Source organism: Alternaria atra, assembly GCF_907166805.1.
Source record: "Alternaria atra isolate CS162 genome assembly, contig: 34, whole genome shotgun sequence".
Lineage (NCBI taxonomy): Eukaryota > Fungi > Ascomycota > Dothideomycetes > Pleosporales > Pleosporaceae > Alternaria > Alternaria atra.
Window position 1 is genome coordinate 512,120 of NW_025091333.1, and position 22,542 is coordinate 534,661.

The 22,542-nt window shown below is 52.4% G+C and overlaps 3 protein-coding genes across 3 annotated transcripts; all 3 read right to left on the reverse strand.

Moving 5' to 3' along the window:
- Window positions 1-192: 192 nt before the first annotated feature.
- ALTATR162_LOCUS10622 (uncharacterized protein) lies at window positions 193-8,752 on the reverse strand (the record flags this gene model as incomplete). The annotated part of the gene is made up of 5 exons (XM_043318259.1): window positions 193-1,196; window positions 3,051-4,533; window positions 4,579-4,831; window positions 4,877-8,695; window positions 8,748-8,752. The coding sequence occupies 5 exons, from the start codon at window positions 8,750-8,752 to the stop codon at window positions 193-195; spliced, it is 6,564 nt and encodes a 2,187-aa protein (XP_043174194.1).
- A 439-nt stretch (window positions 8,753-9,191) lies between these two features.
- Window positions 9,192-15,299, reverse strand: ALTATR162_LOCUS10623 (uncharacterized protein; the record flags this gene model as incomplete). The annotated part of the gene is made up of 4 exons (XM_043318260.1): window positions 9,192-9,886; window positions 9,928-11,025; window positions 11,076-11,544; window positions 12,600-15,299. The coding sequence occupies 4 exons, from the start codon at window positions 15,297-15,299 to the stop codon at window positions 9,192-9,194; spliced, it is 4,962 nt and encodes a 1,653-aa protein (XP_043174195.1).
- A 933-nt stretch (window positions 15,300-16,232) lies between these two features.
- On the reverse strand, window positions 16,233-18,102 carry ALTATR162_LOCUS10624 (uncharacterized protein; the record flags this gene model as incomplete). Its single annotated transcript, XM_043318261.1, has 2 exons — window positions 16,233-16,443; window positions 16,508-18,102. The coding sequence occupies 2 exons, from the start codon at window positions 18,100-18,102 to the stop codon at window positions 16,233-16,235; spliced, it is 1,806 nt and encodes a 601-aa protein (XP_043174196.1).
- Window positions 18,103-22,542: the final 4,440 nt, after the last annotated feature.

Genomic DNA, 22,542 nt, shown 5'->3' on the forward strand with positions numbered 1-22,542 from the left:
CTCTCGACTGTGGTGCGCTTACATTGTATAAATACCAAACTTGACCAACATGGATCAGTGTTTCGGTATGTAACAAGACAACATGGTTACTGAGTAAGTCTACAGTGTCTTAGTCTTGTTCAATACGCTTTCACTCTCTTTCTAGCCGACTTTTCAAGACATACGCGGATGTTACCAGTACCGCTTTGTGTCTTAGGAACTATCCGTCTCCACTCTGGCCGCAACTTTCTCCTTCTTCAATCCGGTGACAGTTTCTACATGATCTGTCCCTAATACTGCCGACTTGATAAATAAACTCGCTGCAAAACTTAAGAACGCAAAAACTGTATACGTGATCCACATATTTCGCATCGCATACGCAAAAGCTTCTTTCGCGGCAACCTCCCATGCTGAGTTCTCAAATGTAGCAGGAAGCATGACATTGGCCATCGCGCTATCGCCATCAAGCTGACTCAAAAGATCCTGCGGCAGCCCGGCGTCTCGAAGAAAAGAAGCGCGGTTGTTCATCGAGTTCTGGAAGATGGTGCCGCCGATGATGGTAGATATCGAGACGCCGATGTTGCGAATAAATGATAGAGTTGCAGTAGCACTTGCCACATCGTGCTGTTCAACCTGACTTTGAATAGCAATCATGGGCGCCTCGAACAAGATACCGGATCCCAAGCCACCGACTATAACAAGGCCGACTGCTTTGCCCGTTGATGTGTATGCGTCGAAGGAGATGAAGAGGCCAAAACCAATGGTAAGGAGTAAGGTACCCACCCAAATTATCTCGCAAAAGTGACCCGTCTTATGCATGACGAGGCCGCAGAAGACTCCTGCGATTGCACCCGTGACAATGAAAGGGAGGAGAAGCAGTCCAGATCTCAAAGGTGAAGCTTCAAGGACGGCCTGGAAAAACAGCGGTAGATAGTATTCGCCTGCGATGAAGACGAACCCGTGGAAGAATACAACGAGGAAAGCGGCGACGTTTGTCCCTCGACGGAATAATGTCATAGGAATCAAAGGATACTTTGCCACTTTTGCCTCGCTGTAAATGAATGCAAAGATCATAACTCCACCTACTACGAGTAGTGCGATAACTTTTGCAGAGTTCCATGGAAACAGGACGCCACCGAAATCCAGACCCAACAGGATCATGAGTGTGAAGCCGAGGAAGGTGAAGATACCGAACCAATCTACGGCTTTGATGCCATCTAGGAAAGAGGTGTGTTCATGCTTGATGTCCAGGAAGAGAAGGATGAGCAAAAAGGCGAATCCGCTGATGGGTAAGTTGATGTAGACTATGTATCGTAAGATCAAGATGTCAGCGTAGATCAGTGAAGCCCGATGTAGTAAAAGTGTCACTTACAACACCATCTCCAAGTCACCAGGCTGGCAAAGATACCTCCTAGAACCGGTCCGATACCACCGGCTAATGCCCAGATGCCCTCAGTGAAGCCCTACGCACACAATGTTAGCCAAACTCACTCCCACAGCACAACATAACGAGTGACTCACCATCAACAAACTCCTCATCCTCAAACTAAACAAGTCGCTAATACAAACATGCACCAATAGAATGAGTCCACCGCCCGCCGTACCCTGAAAGGCGCGCCCGATAATCAATTCTTGCATTGTCTTCGCCGTCGCACAAACCGCAGAGCTAGCAAAGAAGATGGCAAGCGCGGCCAGCATGATGGGTTTTCGGCCCCAAATATCAGAAAACTTGGCCCAGATAGGACCCGATGCGGCGTTAGCAAGCAGATATGCGCCACCAATCCAGGTGTAGCCGGCGGCACTATTAAGGTCGCGGGATATAGTCGGAAGGGCCGTGGAGACAATTGTTGCGTCGAGAGCGGAAACGAAGAGGGAAAGCTAGATGGCTTGGGTCAGTAGGAAGGGCCAGCATGAGTTTTTGGGAATCTTGTCCGTCAAGAAGACGACAATGGTAGTAAGGCAAAGAAACAGTCAAACGTACAAAAAGCGCAGTAACAATAGCGATCACTCTTAATCTACTCCTCTTCCCCGCAAGCCCTGCTTCTTCAATTTCTAGACCTTCTTCCGCTCCTCGCGGCCCCTTCTGTACCATCTCGACTCCATCTTTCCCAGTCTCTGTCGATTGAGGTGACCTTTGTATATCCATATCCGACTCTTGCAGCATATCTCAACCAAGTCTGATAACCTCGACACCGCTAAGCGAGCTGGAAAGTAACAAAGAATAAAACAAAAATAGATGCCTTAGTTGTAAATGGACATGACCACAATGCGGATGCTCTAATATATACTTGAGAAGAACAAGAGTTGCTTGGTAGACAGGAGATTCAATGAGTGGAGCTCTACGTTGGAAAGAACGGGACGAAGCCCTTTTTTTCAGCGCGTCACCGCCAACGCCTCCCGCTAATCGGATGCCCATGTGGGGCCAGACTAAACACAACTACTTTCCTATACGGGTTAGAACGCAGCGCCCTTATGTATGCTCCACGCCGATATGCATGCCTTATGTAGCTGAGTGGAATCCGGGGGAGGCCCGGGGAGATGCGAGTGTGTTTGGTAGGTCATGTAAAGAGGTGGATCAGTATTGCTTATTCGGCACATCTGCGGAGTTATACCTACGCTCACTTATTTGGATGCATGACTGGAATAAGTTGAGTGGTTTGGACTGCAGTGGTGTGCAGATGCCAAGGGTCGGAATATGCGGACGTGATATTTGAATGTTGCTTTTAGTCTTTTTGCCTGCGCCAAGAAAAGCAGCGGCTTTGAGAGTCAAGATGGAATCTCCATCCATGACAACAGTAACATTTTCTACCTGACTCGAGACCCCATCCATCTCCAACACCCATAATCATAACTCTAATAAGGAATCCCATTAGTAATAAGTTGAAAGCGATCATACGTTCCCGTCGAATAACTCCCCCTACTCTTCTCAATCAACCCCCTCATATAATCCGCTGCCTCCCTCTCACTCTTGTCCAACACAAACCGATCACGGAAGTTCTTCATACTCTCGGGTTTAAAGCATGGCAGCCCACTATCCAACATGACCTGCACGACGTGGCAGAGGTGCTCACAGTGCTGTCTACTAGCAAGGAAAGCTTTAACAGTAAGTTCCTCGAACCAACGGTACGCTTGCGATTGGTACGGGTTTGCGGAGTTCTTGCCAGACATGACAGCGATCATTTCGGCTGTGAGTTTGAAGGGTGCGCGTTCGAATTTTATACCGCCAGGTGCGATGTCAAAGCAGAAACCAAAGTCAATGTGGATGATGTGGCCGGCATCGTCGATCATGATGTTGCCGTTGTGGCGATCTTTGAATTGGAGGAGGAAGCTGATGACTGAGTAGGCAGCCATTGACTTTACAAAGTTGGATCGCGCTTCTTGGTAGCGGATTGAGTCTTCATTGCCGTAACGTGATACGAAGTAATCGTCGAGTCGGTTCACAGCTTCACGACCGAGCATGTCACGCGAGATGGAGTTGGGGAGTACATCGATGACTCCGCAGCCTGGCGCTGTCGCTGTAACGCGGTAGGGGAAGACCCAGACGTCAAGACCCACGGTGTTGAAGATGCCTCGAAAGGCGGCGATCATCTGTAGCGCAAGCACGTCTTGTCGACAGTCGTCTCCAACTTTGAAAATCGCAGAGAGCCATGTTTCGTAGCTGTTGTCGCGCTTCTGCGTGATATCGCGGTTCTCGTCTTCCTGATCTTCCAGACCTTGATCATCGGGCCTAGTCTTCCTGATACGGAACGTAGCCATGAAAGGTGTCTTTGCGTGACTCTGTAGCGGCTTTCCAGACTTGCGATCGATACCAATGACTTGACCATCGGGGTTGGACGGTAGATAGACACCGACCTCCACTTGGATCTTGCGAAGTTCTTCTTCGATCTTCTGCTTCTTGACTTCTTTGGGTTCATGTAAGACAGAGCGTAGAGTACCAGAAATACCCGTGACCTCGTTGAAGAAGGCAAACTCGCGCTCGTAGAAGGCATGGTCTTCCTTGGAGAAACTGGACTCCAAACTACCCATCACTTTATCGAGTGTGGGTTTGACGGGATCAGGTACCTCAGAAGCTTCATCCTTGTACGCGTTTGCCTTCATGTTCCAGATGATTTGATGAGCAAACAGCTGCGAGAATTTGGCTGTCTCAATGATATACCGCTCCACGTAGCCTAGGACGTCGTATCGAAGCGTCTGTACGATCTGATAGACATAGAAGAACATGACGTCGACTGAGTGGCTCTCTAGTGCTCTCATCGCATACTGGATGATGAAAGGATGGTTGCCGTACGCTGGAAGGAAGTACGTGACGGCTGTAATAGGATTGACAGGCTTCCAGTAGAGCATGTACTTGAGCTGGAATGATACATCACTTGGTAAAAGGTTTCCCAGGAGAATCTCAAGAGCATCTGGTTCATCCAACAACTTGTGCGGGAAGTTCAGTACCTGCCAGCGAGTCTCGTTGTTAAGGCGCTGAGATTGGAAGCGCTTAAGGAGATGCACGGCGATCACAGGATTCTCAGTCCAAGCCGTCTTTAAATGAGCGGAAACAGCATTCTAGCAATGTTAGCTAATATCAGTCCACATTCACGGATGACTTACATCAGGAAGCGTATTGTTGTGGCGTCCAGAGGTAAAATGATGCTTTTTGCCGTAATCAAGAGGGAATAGCCACACCATGAGGCGAGTCTGCTCGTTCGAGAGCAGTATAGACAGGAGGTCTTGCTTCGCCTTCAATTTTGCGCTAACCTCAATTGCAGTTGTGACCTTTCCGATAACGTCAAGCTGCGCCAACACGTCTGCGAGAACATGCGTCTCAGCCTTGATCTGCAGTCGGTTGCCTCCAAAAGACCATCTACTAATGTTAGCATGTGCTATGTACGGTTTCTGAGATACTTACTGTGGAGCTTTTGCGAACCATGCTAGAGCAGCAGTCAATATGCGGTCGGTCAACCGCCACCTAATTGTTGCTGACAAAGTGGTACAATGACGCGCAATACGCAGTCCAAGCAGAACAATATGGAAGTAAGACTCGCGAGCAAGCGGCTGCGAACAGCCAGTGCTCATTGCATCGAGCGTAATATGTATCAATCGGACGTAAACACGCTCGACATCCGCTCTGCTCAACCGCGAAGCGCTGAAGTGGCTAGACAAGAACTGCAGCAGGCGGAAGTGAGGCGCAATCAGGTTGTAAATATGCTGTTGGCGTTTCGATAGTGCTTCTTTGTCTGTTGCAGCAAACTCTTGCTTCCCGTAGAAAGGATCTTCGTGTCTCAGTGCAGGACTGAAGATACCACGACGTTTCCGTACCGTGTTTTCCCAGTTTTCCGCAATGGCGACGAGGATACGAGATTCCATACGCGGGTTCTCTTTAGCCACGCTTGTCCACAGTGAGATACCAAGCTTGATGGACTGCTTTGAGAAGACCGCGAATGGAATTCCGACCAGGTGCTGAACGATAGGCGACTGGTCCGTCTTAACTCTGCACAGAAGCGCGGCTGCCCTGCGCAATATGTCGCGAAGCTCAGCAATAGTGACGTGTTTGTGGTTGAGGGTGCGGTTCTCTAAGTCAACTAGAAGATTCGTCGCTTCATGCAAGCTTCGTGAGAGGTAAGTTGACTTTCGCGCAGAAGGGGTTGCGCCCTGTAGCCATTCCTCTTCTTGATCGGCAACGCCCTCAAGAAACTTGTACTCCTGCCTCGTCGTGTATTGGGTGATGAAGTCTGATGCGGTGTTGATGTTGATGCCTTGGCGTTCGATAGCACCAAGGCGTTGGTCGGTTGATGGAATAACAGATCCCATCTCCAAGGCAAAAGATCGTCCTAGCGAGATATGGCCGAAAGTCATCTCATCATCAAATTCGGAAAGATACGACTGAAGGAGCCCTTTCACGTCAAGTGGGGCAATGTCGAGTGCTCCTTTCACCCATACTGTTGCACGCTTATGTAACGCATCGAGAGTCGCTCTTCGGAAAGCGTAGTCGTCTGATAGCTCCACTACGATATTGGATCTCTTTGATGTAAAGGTTGACTTCCAGGCATAGTCGTCAGTCTCGCCTTCAAGGCAGCTGTACCACATCATTGAAAGAAGCTCTAACAGAGCGAACAGAGCGCTTTTCTGACAGAGAGTGGATGGTACTTCGCGGATGATGATATCTGCGCAGGTAGCTGCTGCCTGCTGAACGCGAGCAATGCGATGACAGCATGCAGAAAACACTGTGGCTAGCTGGCGCGCCAGGTATGGAGTTGAGAATGTATGTGATTGGCCTGATAAGGTTTTTGCCAGATAGGTTCGAACAGCAGTTGTTGTGATGGCAGCCATACAGTTTCCCACTGCACCAGTTCGCAGCTTTGGATCGAGGAAGTAGGCAAGCGCCTTGGTGCAGTCACCTGTACTTGCGCGTAGGTCTTCGACCAGATACGCAGTGCTCAAGAAGACTGCTTCCTGATAGCTCAACGACTTGGTATCAGGCTCGCACGATGGAAGTAATTTCCCAAGCCGCTTCTTTTGCTCGACCGTATGTTCAGGCGACTTGCCGCGACGCAGCACCGTGTTGAGTTCGATGTCACTTTCGGAAAGGAATGGTCGCTCCTCAGCTATGAGAGGCTTACTGAATCGCGCAAGAGTGCGCAATTCTTCCCTATGTTGTTTCCCGAGATCAGATAGCAGATCGAAGCCATGAACGACGATGTTGAACCAAGCATCACGCTGAAGACTGATAATGGAGTCATCCAGCTCTGAAAATTCGGCTCGTTCTGCGTTTCTTTCAAGCAAAAGCGCGAGGGGCTTTAGCAATTGCGCAATCTCTTGAGCTGCAAGCTCAGTGTCTCTTAAGTGGCGATGCGATGTCTCTTGGGCATCTCCTTTGCTAACGATCGTATCTAGCAGGTGTGTAAGATAGATCTCAAAGGTAGGCTCATCAGCAGAAATTTCCCGGGAAAGATTGAGACGAGCAGCCATGACAGCTTCAAGTGTAGCCCCGTCGTCTGAGACCAGCGCATCATGCGAAAGCTTTGTGTAGACCTTGAGTAAGGATCTGAACTCGCCAGGCGGGCTGTGAACCCCCAAGAAAGCCGAATCGGTTATGATCTTTGCATCCACAACCTTGCCAGAACGGCCAACCTTTTGGACAAGCATCGACAGTGCCAGTGCCGTGATCTTGGGATCTTTACAGTTCCGTGCGACAGACACAATAGTCTCGATGACAGTCGTGTGTACATGGTGCGGGTCATCAACATCGCTCGGTGTGAGTGAAATGGTACTGCCATTCTGGTTGTTGTAAACGCCACCTGTCCGTGCAGACTTCCCAGCGCCGTTCAATGTAGGAGATGAAGATGGGTTTCGGTCAGGCTTAGGAGCGCCGCTAATGACATTGCCTAGGCTGTAAAGCGTCGTAATGATGGCATCCTGAGGAAGAAGGCTGAGAACCGCAGCGAGCGACTCGGCTGCAACGGATGTTGTTCGATGATCGAAGTTGGCTTGAACAATGACTCGAGGAAGCGATCGTCCCAGGGTAGACGCCAACTGCGGCGAGACTTTGGAGAGGATGGCCATAGACTTCAGCACTGTAGAAGCCAACTCATGATCCGCGCTCTGTGCAGGGTCGTTGAGTACGTTGTCGAGCCAGGCGGTCAAGACCTCCGCATCCGTAATCTCTGTATCACCGTCGTAGATGGTACAGCAGAGGTACGTGACGAGTACCTTTGCCTTAACCGAAGATGCTTGTTGCTGCTGCCAAGCAGATCCTACACGTTGTAGGTAGTCCATATCATTCTCCAGACGCTCCATTTCCTCTCCTGCGATCTTCGCCAATCCCTCAGCCAGAGAGTTCTCGGCTGCATCTCTAAGAACCTGATGGTTCTTGCTGTGGAGCGCAGTCTGTAAATGATCCAGAACAGACGTCTGTGATGCAAGGTGTGGGCTGCTCCCAACAAGCAACGAAGCCGAAGCCAGCACGACCTTGAGAAAGGAATCGTGCAGGATCATAGCACCAAGTGGTCGTCCAGTAGCAGCGTAATGCTTTGTGTACCGCTTCCACTCCCTCAGTCCATGCTGGTGGGAGCGCGCATTACGCACAATGGACAGCACTGTTTCGAATGCAATGAGAAAGTTCTCCGTCAATGCTGTTCGCACATCTTGGACGAGCTGGAGTCTGTCGTACGCATTCCAGAAATGGGCATGCTCAGCAGCAGCACCCAAGAAGCCCAGCAGCGACAGACTGTGCGTCATGACGCGCGCCAACTCTCCATCTGCCGCATAGTCATCGGCTCCATCGTCGACAAATTGTTCTTCCGAGAGCTCTGCAGCTGCTGAGACCCAGCCGGCGAGGTAACTCCTGAGTGCATTGGCAGCCTGGATGCGCAGCTGATCGTGTCGAAGGCCGAGCGAGAGGACGGCACATGTGAGGTTGTAGGTGAGGATTTCGTATGGCGCGGGCTCGAAAGTGCGAAGGCTGGGCGAGGGCGCAAGCGTTTGCGTGTGCGATGCGGCGAGGTATGGGGAAAGGCGTGTGAGCAGCTTCTCGGCGACGTCAACTGACTCGATGTAGGGTGCTGACTTGCATAGAGCGAGGATTGCCTCTAGCTCTTGCAGTTTCATGGAGCTTGAAGCCGAGCATCTCTTGAACAGCCTCGCAAAGTCCGAATGCGTAATATCCGCAGACGCCGACTGCGCGGACAGGCGGGCAAGCTTCTCGAGCGCATTGCTCCGGATGGTGCGTCTACAGGTCCAAGTTAGCGACACATTGCTACCTACCAGCACGAGATACTCACGCCATCATGAAAAAGCTTGTCGGTTGCTTTGCTGAGCGCTATAGCGTAGCGCGATACGGGAACGCGTAGCAATGAGTTGTCCCTGGAACGAGTGACGAAACTACACTACCTACCTAATCTCGGGGTTCGGAGCTGCCTCTACGTTGATTGGTGGCAGCTTCCCACCACCAATACTCAGCTTTGCCTACCATGAATACAACGCTAGGCCAAGTCAAGTGCTATTGAGTATTTGATCGATGGAAAGGTAGAACTTGGAACCAGGATGAGATTGAATCCAATCCAGTCGTATACATGACAAAAGTCATCTAAACTCTACTGACAATTCCCAGATGCAACCCTATCAACAAACGCCTTGCCAAATCGCAGAAAAGACATGAAACCCCCAAAGGAACCTTCCCGTATGCAAAAGCGCCAAAGCCAGTATCGATGCTGCAATCAGTCCTTCTAATCGTCTGCTGGCTCAACTCTGACAAGCACCTCCTCAAGGAAACCTTCCAGGAATCCCGCGACTTCCCCACCCATACCCACCTCTCCCTTCTCGTCCCATCGATCCAGTTCCTCGAATTTCCCCTTGATCTCATCGACTAGGCGAGCTACCTTGTCATGGCATTCTTGTCTTTGCCGTCTGCGCTCGATGAAGCCCTGCGCATCGTCTAGCGACCGAGCCGATTCTTGCTTGTTCCTAATGCTCAGATGGTAACTACGGCGAGATAGTGCAGCGTCGAGAGCTGGTATAACCACACCGCTGAGTGCTGTTATCTCGACAGGCGCCTGTGGAGAACCTTGCGTTTGAATGAAGCTAGGATGGCTGGGCGTCGGTTTGGGCCTACCAAAAGAGCCACGAGACATGGGTGAAGGCTTAGTAACATGTGGTGGCGGTGGAGGGGGTGACTGTGCGGCTTGTTGCTGTTTTGGTGGTAACTGCCAATTCGACGCCATTGGGCCGCCAAATGGATCGTTCGACGATCCTGAATCAGGCCGTGATGAGGGACTTGGACTAAAAGACGCAAACGATTGTTGTGTTGGGGAAGTGGCTTCTGCCCTGCCAAAGGTGGCAATTCTTGTTGTCCAACTAGCGGCAGCAACGGCTTCTGAGCTTGTGACGGGGTCGGGATTTGCTGTTGTGTTCGAATAGGGCTCTGTGATGGCTTTGGTGGTTGGTTTTGCAAGCTGCTCTGACCGGGACTTGCAGACTGTCCACGGAATGGCGGTATTTCGGGTATAATCATCTGCGGCAGAACTGAAGCGCGACTTGGAGTTGGAACTCGCTGTTGTGGTGTAGGCTCCACGTTGTTCATTTCCGCAGCAATTTCTCGCTGTAAAAAATCATCATAAGTGTGCTGTAACGGTGTCTGTCGTCTTGGCTGTTGAGGAGTTGACGGCTTGGTTGGTGTGACTAGTCCTCTGTTGGGTGGAGGCTGGAAAAAGCTAGGCACAGGGGACTTTCGTGGAAGCTCTGCGGCAGGTTGTGGGAAAGAAGGGGCCGTTCTCTTCTCTGGTGATGCTGGCAGCGGTACTCGTGCAGCAGTTCTCACGGGGTCGGGTGAGCCTGGAGTTTGCAGTGGTGCCAAACGCTTGGTTGGCGAAGAGGGTTCTCGAATGGTGTCTTCGTTCTCATCACCATATCCACCTCTGTTTTGTGTCACAGGTTTGCGCTGTGGCGAGTGGTTCCTTGCATTGGCTCCAGCATCATTCATTGGGGCGAGCGCTGGCCCTCTACCACCTCCAGTCGGCCGCACAGTTCCAAAATCCCACAGGTCTTCGTTAACTGGCTCCCTCTTCTTCACAGGAGTGGCCTCGTCTTCTGACTCGGCTGCCTCCTTTGGATATCTGACTTTCCAGTCCTGATATCTTGAGATGAGCTCTTGTAGACGAGCGGGCTTACCAGCCTTGCGGATGAAGTTTGTCTGTAAAAGTTGCTTTGCGCTCGGACGTTCCTTGGGGTCTTTTTGCAGGCATAGGCTGACAAACTCCTTGAAAGCTGGCGAGAAGTTACCCTGTAGTGTTGGCGGTGGATTCTTTGGGATGAGGAAGAGGACCTTCATGGGGTGGATGTCAGCATAAGGAGGCTCGCCGTTGGCCAACTCGAGTGCGGTGATGCCCAGAGACCAGATATCAGCTTTCCCGTCGTAACCGGACTGCTTAATGACCTCGGGTGCCATCCAGAAGGGCGTTCCAACGAACGTGTTCTTCTTGGTCATGGTCGCTGATAGCTGTCCCGAGACGCCAAAGTCAGCGAGCTTGACCTGTCCATTTGCGCTGACTAGTATGTTGGCCGCTATGTTCACGTCAGCTTTCCCAGGCATGAGCTTGGGTGAGCACACGTACCCTTTATGTCCCGGTGTAGCTTGTGGTCGTCGTGCAGATAGGTCAAGCCCATCAATAGCTCTTTGAGTATGACTGCAATCTCCGCCTCTGCTATCTGTCCAGGCTTCATCAGGTCTGCACAACTTCCACCTGAGCAAAACTCCATGACGATCCACAGGTCCGAGCCGGTAAGATACGAGCCGTAGTACTTTGTGACGTATGGCGAGCTCATGCCGGAGAGGATCATGATCTCACCCATAATGTCGTCGACCTCGTCTTCGGCATTCTCCACGTCGATGACCTTGATGGCGACCGTATGGCCGGTCCGTCGGTCAAGGCCCTTGTAGACCTTGCCAAAGCTACCGCCGCCTATGCATTCCTGCTTGGTGTAGAGCGTGTTCGGATCGACCGACTCGTTCGCGCCCAGTTCGGCCATGTGCGCAACCTTGTAGCCAGAGCGTGGTGGGGTGTATGTTCGGATGGATCGATGCTAATGAAGATATGCGCGTGTGCGGTTCCTGGGGTAAAGCGAGCGACTCGGTTGGACAGCGGAAGAGCCGTCGTCGCTACGAGGTGGCCGAAGAGCGGATCGAGGCAGAAAAATGGCCGAGGTCTGGTAATTGAATGCGTCAGTGTAAAGGCGAGAGGCGTGCGAGCTGTGGTAGCCTAGGACCAAAACAGAGTGCTCTGTGGTGCGCGCCTACCAAAGAGTGGTTGTTTCGTAAACACCCAATTGCGAGGGCAACAGCGAATGGTGGGGGACCGCGGCGGAGGAGAACAAGTGCGCAGATGTCCGGATCTGGTACAATTGAGCCAAATAACATCCAAACACGACAAGTTTGGGTCGTTGTATGGGCCACCGGAGTGGTTGTTCGCCTGTTTACTGTCCCACTCGCGCTCTGTTGTCATAGAGGGACAAGCATGTCCGGCGCGTCAACGTGCAGGGATGGGTCGCGTCCAGCTAATGAGCTCCTGCAAAAGCAAGGCATCCATATGATTGCGAACATCGCGATCGCACCGAGTTGGCGCAGGCATTGGTTTCGCATTGCATTGCATGCATCATCTTCGCCAATGGTTCACGTCACACGAACACCTGGACGTCTTCGAAGGTGGTTGAGCGGGGTTGACCACAGCTATGCGTCTCATCGCCTGCCGGACAGTGCAAGATGATTGGAGCACCCTCAATACTTTCAAGTTTCGCTATCAGTGCTGTGACAAGCCTGACTTCTCCCTAACGGAATAGCAACTATTCTGCAGAGCCAATGGACGTTATGGAAGCAGCAACTGGTGACGTCATTTTAGATACAATCCTAGCAAATGGTATACATTCAACTACTTCGCGGCCCTACTAGAATGGAAGAAAGTGTATCTTATCAGTCTCCCGCACTCACAAACTGGGTATCCATATATCTCGGCCGTTAGAAAGCCATAAATCATATCAGCCATGGTCCCCAAATCATTAACAATACCAAACGCCGCGAACAAACTCCAACGCAAAGGCAATGTCCTAAGAATCCTCTGATTGCCTTAGAAACGTCTGCGTACCCTCTCTGCGAGCGCAACCTCCTCTTCGCTCTCCTCTTCCACCGGTGCTGGTGTTCTTCGTTCGCGTGCACGGTGTGCTTTCCTTCTCCTGTTGTTGCTGACATTGCTGGCTGAGTCGTCAGGCCCAATCTCGCTCCTCAGATCATCGACGCCTTCATCAGGGTCGCGCATGTTGGCTGGCGTGTCCGTTCTGACTTCGATACCACCTATACCAGCGCCCCTACGTTGCTGTGCCACCATTGACAAAGCTGCCGCGCGCTCGCGAAGACGACGACGTACGCCCTCGGCTTGGTTGTGAAGCTGTTCAAATGCGTCTTCCATGGCCTCCATACCAAGATAAATCTCTCGCTCGATTTCGGCAAGCACGGCAATTTCGGTCTCTTCGTCGATCTGCACAGGGGCTCCACCGGGCGGGCGGACAGATCCAGGGCGGGCAGATCCCGGTCGTGAGTACGGACTTGGACTAAAGTTGCCGTACCGGTTGGGTGGTACTGGCGATGCAAACCGTTGCGGTCCATCAATGGGTCGGCCTGCTCTTGACCCGGTTCTGGGAGGCGTCGTATTCATATCAGGCATGTCCTCGACGCCAGACCAAAGGAAGCCGTCGAAGCGTCCAGAAACCAGAATTTCCCATTCGTGTTTGGTGACAGCTGCCAAGGTAGCAAGCATGTTGTGCATGTTTGGATGGCGGATAAGATACATGACCACTAACTGGTCGCGCGGTGGAGTATAGAGTCGGTATAAACGCTGCAGTGCCAGACCGGCTTTTGCCAGGTACGGTGGTGTGCCGCTGTCCGGCTTTTGTGTACGGGGATTCGGGAGCTTTTCCAATCCCCATAACAGTGCATAGAAGAGCGGTCGTTGAGGCTGTTCTAGGCGAGTGAGCATGATGAAGGTCAAAGTTTCGTCATCGGCATCTTCGGGGACACCGTCTTGTTGGTCTGATAGCCACGACTGAACTGCAACTTTGGTCTTCTTCGACTGCTTCTCGTAGTGCTCGCGATACTGTTCGGGTACATCAACATCGATGCGTTGACATGGTGCTTCCAGATCAGACGATATGCCTAGTCCAGGTCCAGGACCTTCCTCATAAGGTGGCCAAGTCGGCAATTCACAGCGTCCAGAGACCAGTTCCAAGATTTCTCCCCAGTTGACACCAGCAGAATCTTCCACGACCGATTGCTCAAAGCACATCATACATTGGCAATGCTCTGAAGATATGTTCCGAGCAAAAACGTTTTCGAGACGATCAAGAAGACGCCGTGCAACCGAACGATAACCGGTGGCTACCGCTAGCGATCCGCTTGTGTCCATGACGGTATTGTAACTGTTAAGAACGTTCTGTAGGGGTTTGAAAAAAGATCGGACATCGTGCGCTTGTGCTCCAGATAGCCTCGGTGTCGTGTATTGAGAATAAGCAGAGGCTGGTACTCCATCGATAGCGGCCAGTAGACTTCGTGGGATCGCCTTGGCTAGACCGCCATTCTGAAGTAGGTAGTCGACTCGAGGGGCTTCCATCATGGCTGGAGGTGGTGGTGGAGGCGGTGGTGGGGTCATGGGCGACTGAGCGTAGCTTGAGTCTACCGATTGTGTACGCGACATGGGGTCTGCCATGACCTCGATCACAGGTGGTCCATCCTTAGCAGAAGACACAACAGAGGGAAGGACCGAGTGCTGGGTCGGTGTCCGTGGTGATGAATCGTTTACAGAGGATGGCGAGACATCAGAGCGCGGCGGTGATTGACTCCGACGATAGTGAGAGTTGCGGTCTTGCAGCACTGAAGTTGCTTCTGAGTCGAGTGTATATTCCGAGGGTGCTCTCGTCTTCATTTTGACAGGTGTTGACGTTCTGCCAGGGGTTGACGTCCTACCTGGAGGCCGTACGTTCGATGGGCTCACGGTTCTCGTTCTCGTCGTTGGTGGAGGCGACTTGGCGCGAATAGTGCTGGGCTGCGATCCGGTGGTGGACGTAAGGTCGGTGCCGTCGAAAGTGTCCTCGTCTCTGATGCTGGAGCGTGACGCGACCCGCGGGCCCGCCGTGGAAGTCATGCGCGTACCGCTATCTACGCTTTGGCGACCTTCCTCCATTTCTCTTGCAATCACGTCTGGGTCCCTCCTTCGCATGCTGTTTGCACTGGCCGCCTTCCTAAGATCCGCGCCTGTAGTTGCTGTGAGCGGGGGGCTTGGTGGTGCCCGCGGCGGTGGTGGGGGTGGTGCTCGGTTGGGTGGATGCGGTGCGACTGGTCGCTCATCGTCCCTTCCTGGCGATGTTTCGCCATCTGTGGCATCCGGCGTCAAGGTTGATTTCCTCTTCTCTACGCCATCCCGGGAGTATATGCTCTCTTTTGCGTATGTCTTGGAATGCGACGGATAGGGTAAACTAATCCGCGAAGTGTTCTCGGAGCCCAACGAGCCGCGGCGTCCCATCTCGGGCACAACTGCCATCTTGTGTGATGATTTGGAGACCTGCGACGATGTCAAAGTTGATGTCGACGTCGAGTTGCGCACGCGTTCGGTCGACTGACGCCGCGACGGTGGGTTCTCAGTGTCGTCTTCCTTGGAAGCCGACGAGCGGGTCTTGCGAGACCTGCTGCTCTTATGGCGCTCCCGGTCGCGATCTCTGTCCTTGTCCTTGGTGCGAGGGGTACTGCGCTCGCGGTCCGGGTCCTTCTTGCTCCGGCGGCGATGCGAATCTGACATGGTGAAGAGGCGGCGTGGACCTCCTCGTTGGTGTTACTGTGGGCCGAGAGGCAGGACAGGCTTCTGCGGGTGGGATCACCAGCGCGGCTGTGGGCAGCTTCGATTGGGCGTGAAAGGCGGGCACTTCGCGCGGTTGCGCCTATCAGGAGAGCAGCTCGCCATCCATCTACACAAATCAGGGCAGGGTGCGGTGAGGGGCTTCACTGTCTTGGGTGTGTTGTAGGGGGAGTTTTGGGTAGTACTCTGACGTGTAGCACCCAAGTGGAGAAAGGCTCGGGACTGGGCGCGCAGTGTTGCAGCAGTTTAGCCCTATTGTTGGCGGGCCATTCTTAGCTCATGCCTAGCCGCAAGGGTCCCTCTTACCCACCACACCACCATTACCACTTCTGCAACACCATGGCAACGACGGTCTTTTTTTCAAACTTTCCGAAAAGACAATTCTCTCGCAACTCGAAGCAGCAGTGACTTTCTTCATTTTTTCCCGCCAACTTTGCCCATTGTGCTACCCGCGCTGCTAGGAACATGCTGGGCGCGTGGCTTCACACGCTTCGCTGGCATGGCAGCTCACGTCACTGACCGAACATGTGCCCGTCATCACTCACTGGCGCAGAGAATCTTGTAGCAATGGAACACTGATATAACACGAACTAGTCTAATATACATGTATGAATGATAGCAACCACGGAACAAACTAAGGAAAATGCCAAACATTGGGAGTAATCTTAGCATGGGGTATCATTGTAACATGCTCGTCGTGATCCCTGACGTATGTTGATCCATGTAGAAGCCTGAAATCTCGTCTGTTACTCAATCTTGGGTTTTGTACTCCGTATAACGCCGCCGTTATCCTTTCCTCCAACGCCTGGATCGTATTGCAAAGACCGCACCGAGCAGAAAAGGCACTAGAACCCTTACCACCAGAACCATCTTGTACTATTGGCCTTGCTGATGGGCCTGCGTGTTATTAACATGCTGCTGAGCCAATTGGGCCCGGAGCGTTGTGATCTCATTTTGCAGTGTGGCAATCTTGTCGTTGTGTTCCTTCTCCATTCGTGCCATGCGAGCTTCTATCTCGCGGACGTACTGCCATACATCGACCTGGTTACCCATGACTTCACGCATGCTGCTGCCACTACCACCATGGCTGGACATGCTGCCCGGCTGCGAGCTGCTTCCAGGGGCTGCCATAGTCTGATGTTGGAGCATACTGGGACCATTGCTTTTCCGCCTTGAGAGCCCTGTTTAGGGGCATAGGGCTAAGACCGGGTAGAGAGGGCAGATGGGGACCGTTGCTTGTACTGGGCGGGGCCAGGCCAACGGGAGGGGTTCCCCTCCCGCGAGCATAGTTCTGCTGCTGGTGCATGTGATGCGACAGGCTGGGAGACCGTGAGCCAGGGAGACTGCTTTCGGGCGCACCCAAACGATGCTGCTCCTGCTGGCCTGGCGACAATGGCCTTGGGCTTTCCGTCATACCACCCTGGGCGAAGACATTGGATTGGGTGTTTGCATTCTGAATCGACGAGATGCTGGTAGGAGCTGCTTTGGGCGAGACGTCAGTCGGCTGCGCAGAAGACCCTGGGTAATAGGGGCGCAAGTTGTTCTGGCTACTCGAGCTTCGGTTCGCAGCAATAGGCGGATAAGTGCTGGAATGGTGAGAATACGAACCTTGGGTAGAGTTCCCAGTGTTTTGTCTCTTACGCGCCGGCTCACTGACGCGCCGACTGCCATCTTCGTCTTCGTCACCCTCTCCATCAGGCTCGCCAGTATAGATGACACCATCCATGCCTTCGTCACCTTTATCCCCGAGATCGTCATCCATGCCGAAGCTAGAGCGACGGCCCGCACAGCCACCCTGACCCTTATTGTGTCGCGCAAGCGCATCGCCACGTGCAAATCTGCGACCACACTTGTAGCACGTGTGTGGACGCTCACCAGTATGCAGTTTCGTGTGGCGTTTCAAATCATGCAAACGACGGAAACGCGCCTGACAGGTGGGGCACTCATAAGGCTTTTCTTGGCTATGGGTTAGTAGATGGCTCTTGAGATTGTGGTGGCGAGTAAAGTCAGTTGAGCAATATGGGCATTTGTGACGCTTTGTGGAAGGCGATTTGGGCGTGTTTTGACCGTATCCCGGAAGACTCATTTGGCGAGCCGGGGCGCGTGGGTCTGGCTCCGGAGGCAATGGCCCAGGGAATGTGAAGGCGCGGTTGCCCGGGTTATCTCCAGGGTTTGGGGCGATGAGCTGGTGGTGATGCTGGTGATGGTGCTGGGGTGGTTGTTGCTGGGGCGCGCCCTCGCGACCTGTATTACTGGTTGAGGCACCCTCCGCAGCAGAAGCACCCGGCGCGTTCGGCGCGTCACCATCGCCAAAACTCGAGAGGCTGACTGGGCTCGTCTGCATGTTGTCGCCTGTGACGTTGATCTGCTCGGGAATGGTGATGAGCGGCTTCGTCGTCCTGTCGGCCTTGTTGTTTGGCGATGCCGACTGTTGTGGAGCGTCCGAAGGGTGGCTTATCGGCTGGACGCTGCCATTCAGGCTTTGCAGCGCGGCGACAGCGGGATTAGGGCTCATCTGTCGCGCAGACTGCTCGCGGAAGCGGCGCTCATCAGCCATGGCAGCGGCTCCGGTGAGCGGCTGCGGCGAGAGTCGCGGTGAAAGACCGCCAGGCGACTTTGTGAGATGGGTTCCAAAGGTTGCTCCGCCGTGAGAGTTGCGCGCGGCGGATCCTGGGGTATTGGGCCCATTGTGAGTGGTAAATGGGCCGGTAGGCGTCGGCGTGATTGCTCGCGTCGAGGCAGCCATGATGTGGTGTGGCGAGACAGTTCCGTGAGCGTGTCTTGATACTCAGGTTAGCATGTCTTGTTTCTTTCAGAGGATAGCACGCGCGCCACCCGTTCCGACAATGCGGAGGGTGTTGGTGTGCATGGATCGCTCGTCTAACCTTTGTATTGATGCGGCCGCTGGGGAGCGCGCAGATGACGGTCCTCTACCAACACTCCAGATAAACTTGGGCTGTGGAAAGCGCCAGCTTCGCAATTGATCACGGTTAGATTGCTCTCATGTGCCCTCGGTCGCAAATTGCGGCTCGGGCCAAGGCGATCTGCTGGCTGGTTTCCGAGCAGAGGAAGACCAAGAAACGCGCAAGCAGGGCGGCTGCGCAAAAAAGAGACCTTGGAGACGGGGGAGCGCAGCGCTGCAGTGGCTTCAGTCGCCGGATGGGGGCGTGGCTGTGGGCGATATGGTGGACCGACAGCAGACGAGGGGTCTTCAGTCGGCACGATGTGCGACGTGCAGACGGACGTGGGAGAATAATGGCGATGCTTGACGTGGTGCAACTAGGCCGTCGCAGGGTCGTAGGGTGCAGGTCGTCTGGTAGTCAAGGTGCCGATGACGAGGGACCCGTTGAAGCACCTGGGCAGTCTTGTGGCTGATGGTTCCAGTCCAGGCTAAGTAAGCAGGCAGGAGAGTGCGTGCGTTTAGGGACGGCGAATCTTGCAAGAGCTGAGCAAAAATCACGGGATCTGGCTGCAACGGCCCTTCTATGGGAAGTGGCTAACGTGCGATGGGCGCGCGATAAGTGCAGACGACTTGTAGGTGACAAGAAGGCAGTTTGGCGATGGATTTCGGCAGCAGACAAGAGACAGCCTCAGAGCTGCGCGGCGGCTTGAACGGAACAACGCAAGCCTTTTGGGGCTGTGTATCGCGGCGGCCAACCACGTTTCACTCAAACGGCCCACTGCTAAACATCCAAGAAGTTGCCCTCCAAACAACCACGTCGCAACACGAGACACGTCGACGCCACACCTCTCTCGAGTCGAGTCTCATGGCCAGCTTCCATCGCCAAATCGAGGCCTGCCAGGAAAACTCTGCGATGGCGACTCCGACTCTGCGCGAACAGCTGAGCTGAGCCTGCCAATCCCACCAAGACTGTGTCAGGCTAGACAAGACAACGAGCATTGAGCCGGTGTGGTGGCGCAGCCCATCCTGCATGTATCGCTCTCGAGAATTACAAGCCTACCCGTTCTTGCCGGTACACCAAAGCAGCCGAGTGCTGCTCCATGCAGACGACTGGCCGTCAGAGCACGCCGATCTATGCCCTCCAGGCTGAAGTAATCAGCGCTACATCGGCCAGAGCGACTAGAGTCAGCCACTGCCAAACTCATCGCCTCAACTTTCCAGTGGTTCTACCAACGGTGCCCCTCTGTTCAGCCACTGTAACCTGCGTCATTTCTGACCAGACCTTGTTTGCCATGTGCACCGCGCCTTATTTGCTCGGTACTACCACCAAGGATCCATGCATCGAAAAGCGCGGTATCGATCGTCAGGCACAGTGCGGCTTTTATACTCGCCCGCAACGCAAAACAGGTTATCGTGACCAAACTTCACCGTTGATGGTATTCTAATCAGTAATACTGTGTAATTGTCACTGCAAATCTTTCCACGCATTTGCTCTCAAACAAGGCAGGGGTGGCCCACATCTGTCAAAAAGCAAGCAATCATCACTACGCCACAGACGCCACACGATCATCTCGCCACACTTTACCATTGCGAACAAGACATGTCGACGAGATTCGCCGGATCGTCCTTACTACTTACCTTCCTCTTTCACGGGATCAACATCAGATATTTGCCACTCAGACATCAACAAAGCTAGCATGATTGCCATTACTGGTCTTGAAAGGGGTGAGATCGATCTCGTTCACAACCAGACACATTGGGCGTGCTCATCCGTCGTCGAAGAACAAGAACAACTACGTTGACCTTTAACGACCATACCTTCTTACGGAACCGTCGATTTTCTTCTCCTTCGTACAACTCGCTTCGTACGTTCCAAGCTCATAGCGCAAGGGGTACGTCAAGGTGAGTATCAAAGCAGTCGAAATGATCAGACTGAAGCTCGCATGCAGAGGAGACCTCAAGCCTTGAATATTAGCAAGTACTGAGATAGTCGAGATGGTTAGAATCATCCCCAGCGTACTGTCTCATGAAATGAACCCAATAACTTCCCAAGTCTTTCATTGCTAGGTTTGTAGCTTCGTCGTTCTTCGTTATGAAACGGGCCTTCGTTGCTTGATACACCAGTGAATCAATTAAGCTAAACCAAGCAAGATTGCTACGCTGCAGACTGTAATTGATTGTCTTACAGTTTGCCATTCCCAAACTGATGTTACAAACAGTAGCGGAATAACACGTCGGCATGTCAATCTTCCGTCAAGCTACTTATTACAATTGAGTTGACCAGATCGCCCATTCTCCCATTCATGCTACGATCCTTGACAGCCGTAACCGCAACACATAGTGTTTCTGTTCGATGGTCTGTAGCAAAGACGATGATATAAATGACACAATTACCACGTCCACAACAAACCCCATTTTTCACCTGCGATGTGTGTGCTGATGATAAGCCCATAACACAGTATGTCCAACTCGATTCAGAATCGTAGGAAACCTCAACGCCAATCCTATTCAAATACCAGTCCCACCTCGTTCCTGGACAAGACGGCGATGGCGGCGTATGTATCGCATGTATCGAGAGCCATATACTCTTCCAACTCAGCTACCACGGTCCAGTCCACATCACACGTATCTTTCAATACGATGATATGGTGGCAGACTTCAACGATACTAGATGGAAGAAGCTCGCGAAAGCATTTCCACCGAGAGTTTACACGAAAAGTATGACCAGCAAGTATTCCAGGAGTGGTTGAGGCACGAAATCAAGTGCATGTGTCCGGATGATTGTGAAACAACTGGAATGATGTTGGTACCAAGTGAGACGCCTGGATACCCTTAGGTCGTATGCATAGCGTGTCAAAGCCGCTTTTGTGCGAGATATGTGTTTCTATTGCTCGAATTGCGAGGGCCATGGTCTGACCCTAAGGTAGACTATAGTGGGTAGCACGAGACCTTGTGGGTGCTCACCTATACTGAAAAAGACGATTATATTTCCCAGATGACGGCAAGATGACTGCGCTATGCTGAACGTATTACTGACCGCCTTACCAGTTGGCTACCTCTCCAATAGCGGCTAACACATTACAGGAACACCTTATTTCTTCCCATATAACTCTACTAAACTTGACAGTACCGTATTTCAGCGACCATATGGCCTCAACTAAAGTTTGCGTCGCTAACCACACTGCAAAGACGACACTGTCATCGGCAGCCTAGCAGATAGCTGCGAGTTGAAAGATGATAGATTCGTAGCCATTAGACTCTCGCAAATCATAGTCGCTGTAGGTTGATTCTTGCCGCTACCAGGTGCAACTGTTATGCAGTTTAGTACTGAGCATGTCTTGCAGTCCGTGTGGTTTGTACTAGTGTTGATGGAATAGACACGGTTAACACAAAAAAACTGCCAAGCTGTGAGACAGGAGGTAATTGAAGTTGCTTGAAGTTACTGTTCCTCCACAATTATCAGTCACCAGCTCACGCATATATAAAGCACAGTCGTTAAGATAGAACATCGGTGTTAGCAAGCACGGGTTATTTTCGACGTACTCACTACTACTCTGATGTTCGACGTGTGGATTTGTTTCTGGTAGATAGCTGACTCTGATGCAAGCTGTATAGATGAGTTGAAGGTGAGTACTCCATCCGACAGCAAATGCTAGCTGCCCAGGCCCCGGTGGCTATTTCTCATCACGCGACCCACCATTGAGATGACTGTGCTCATTGAGAGCGGGTATAATAGAATGTTTTGCACGCCTACCGTACCCGTAGACTTTCATAAAGATTGTGCATACTGTGCAGCAACCCACAACATCAACATACGTGGTGTCCCACACCTCCGCATCCGTCAACTGGTGGAAACGGGTGTTGGGTTTAGCTCAGATCTCGGAACTGTGTACAGCCGAGAGTGCACAGATTCATCCTCATTCCAAGCGAGCAGCTATGATCATACCGTCTTACGTGAAGTTGTTCGAGCTGTGGGTAAACGCTGTCCAGCCCCATCCCTGGCACCAGCCACAGATGACTGAAGGATGGAGCTGGACGCCATGTAATTGCGATGTCTTGGGGAGTTTGTAGAAAATTCGCTCTTTCGAGTCCACTGTGAAGTTGGAAACGTAAGGCCCCACATCGCGGCTGGAAAGCCTCGAATTGCTGATCATAGTGCCAGACATGCTCCGAGCATCCGCGGTACGCTGCCGCTGGACGTGACCCGTTTGCAACGTCCCGTATTCGCAAAGAAGCCGTCAAAGACCCCTGTAATAAGGCCGACCAAAACTCCACTCTTATCAA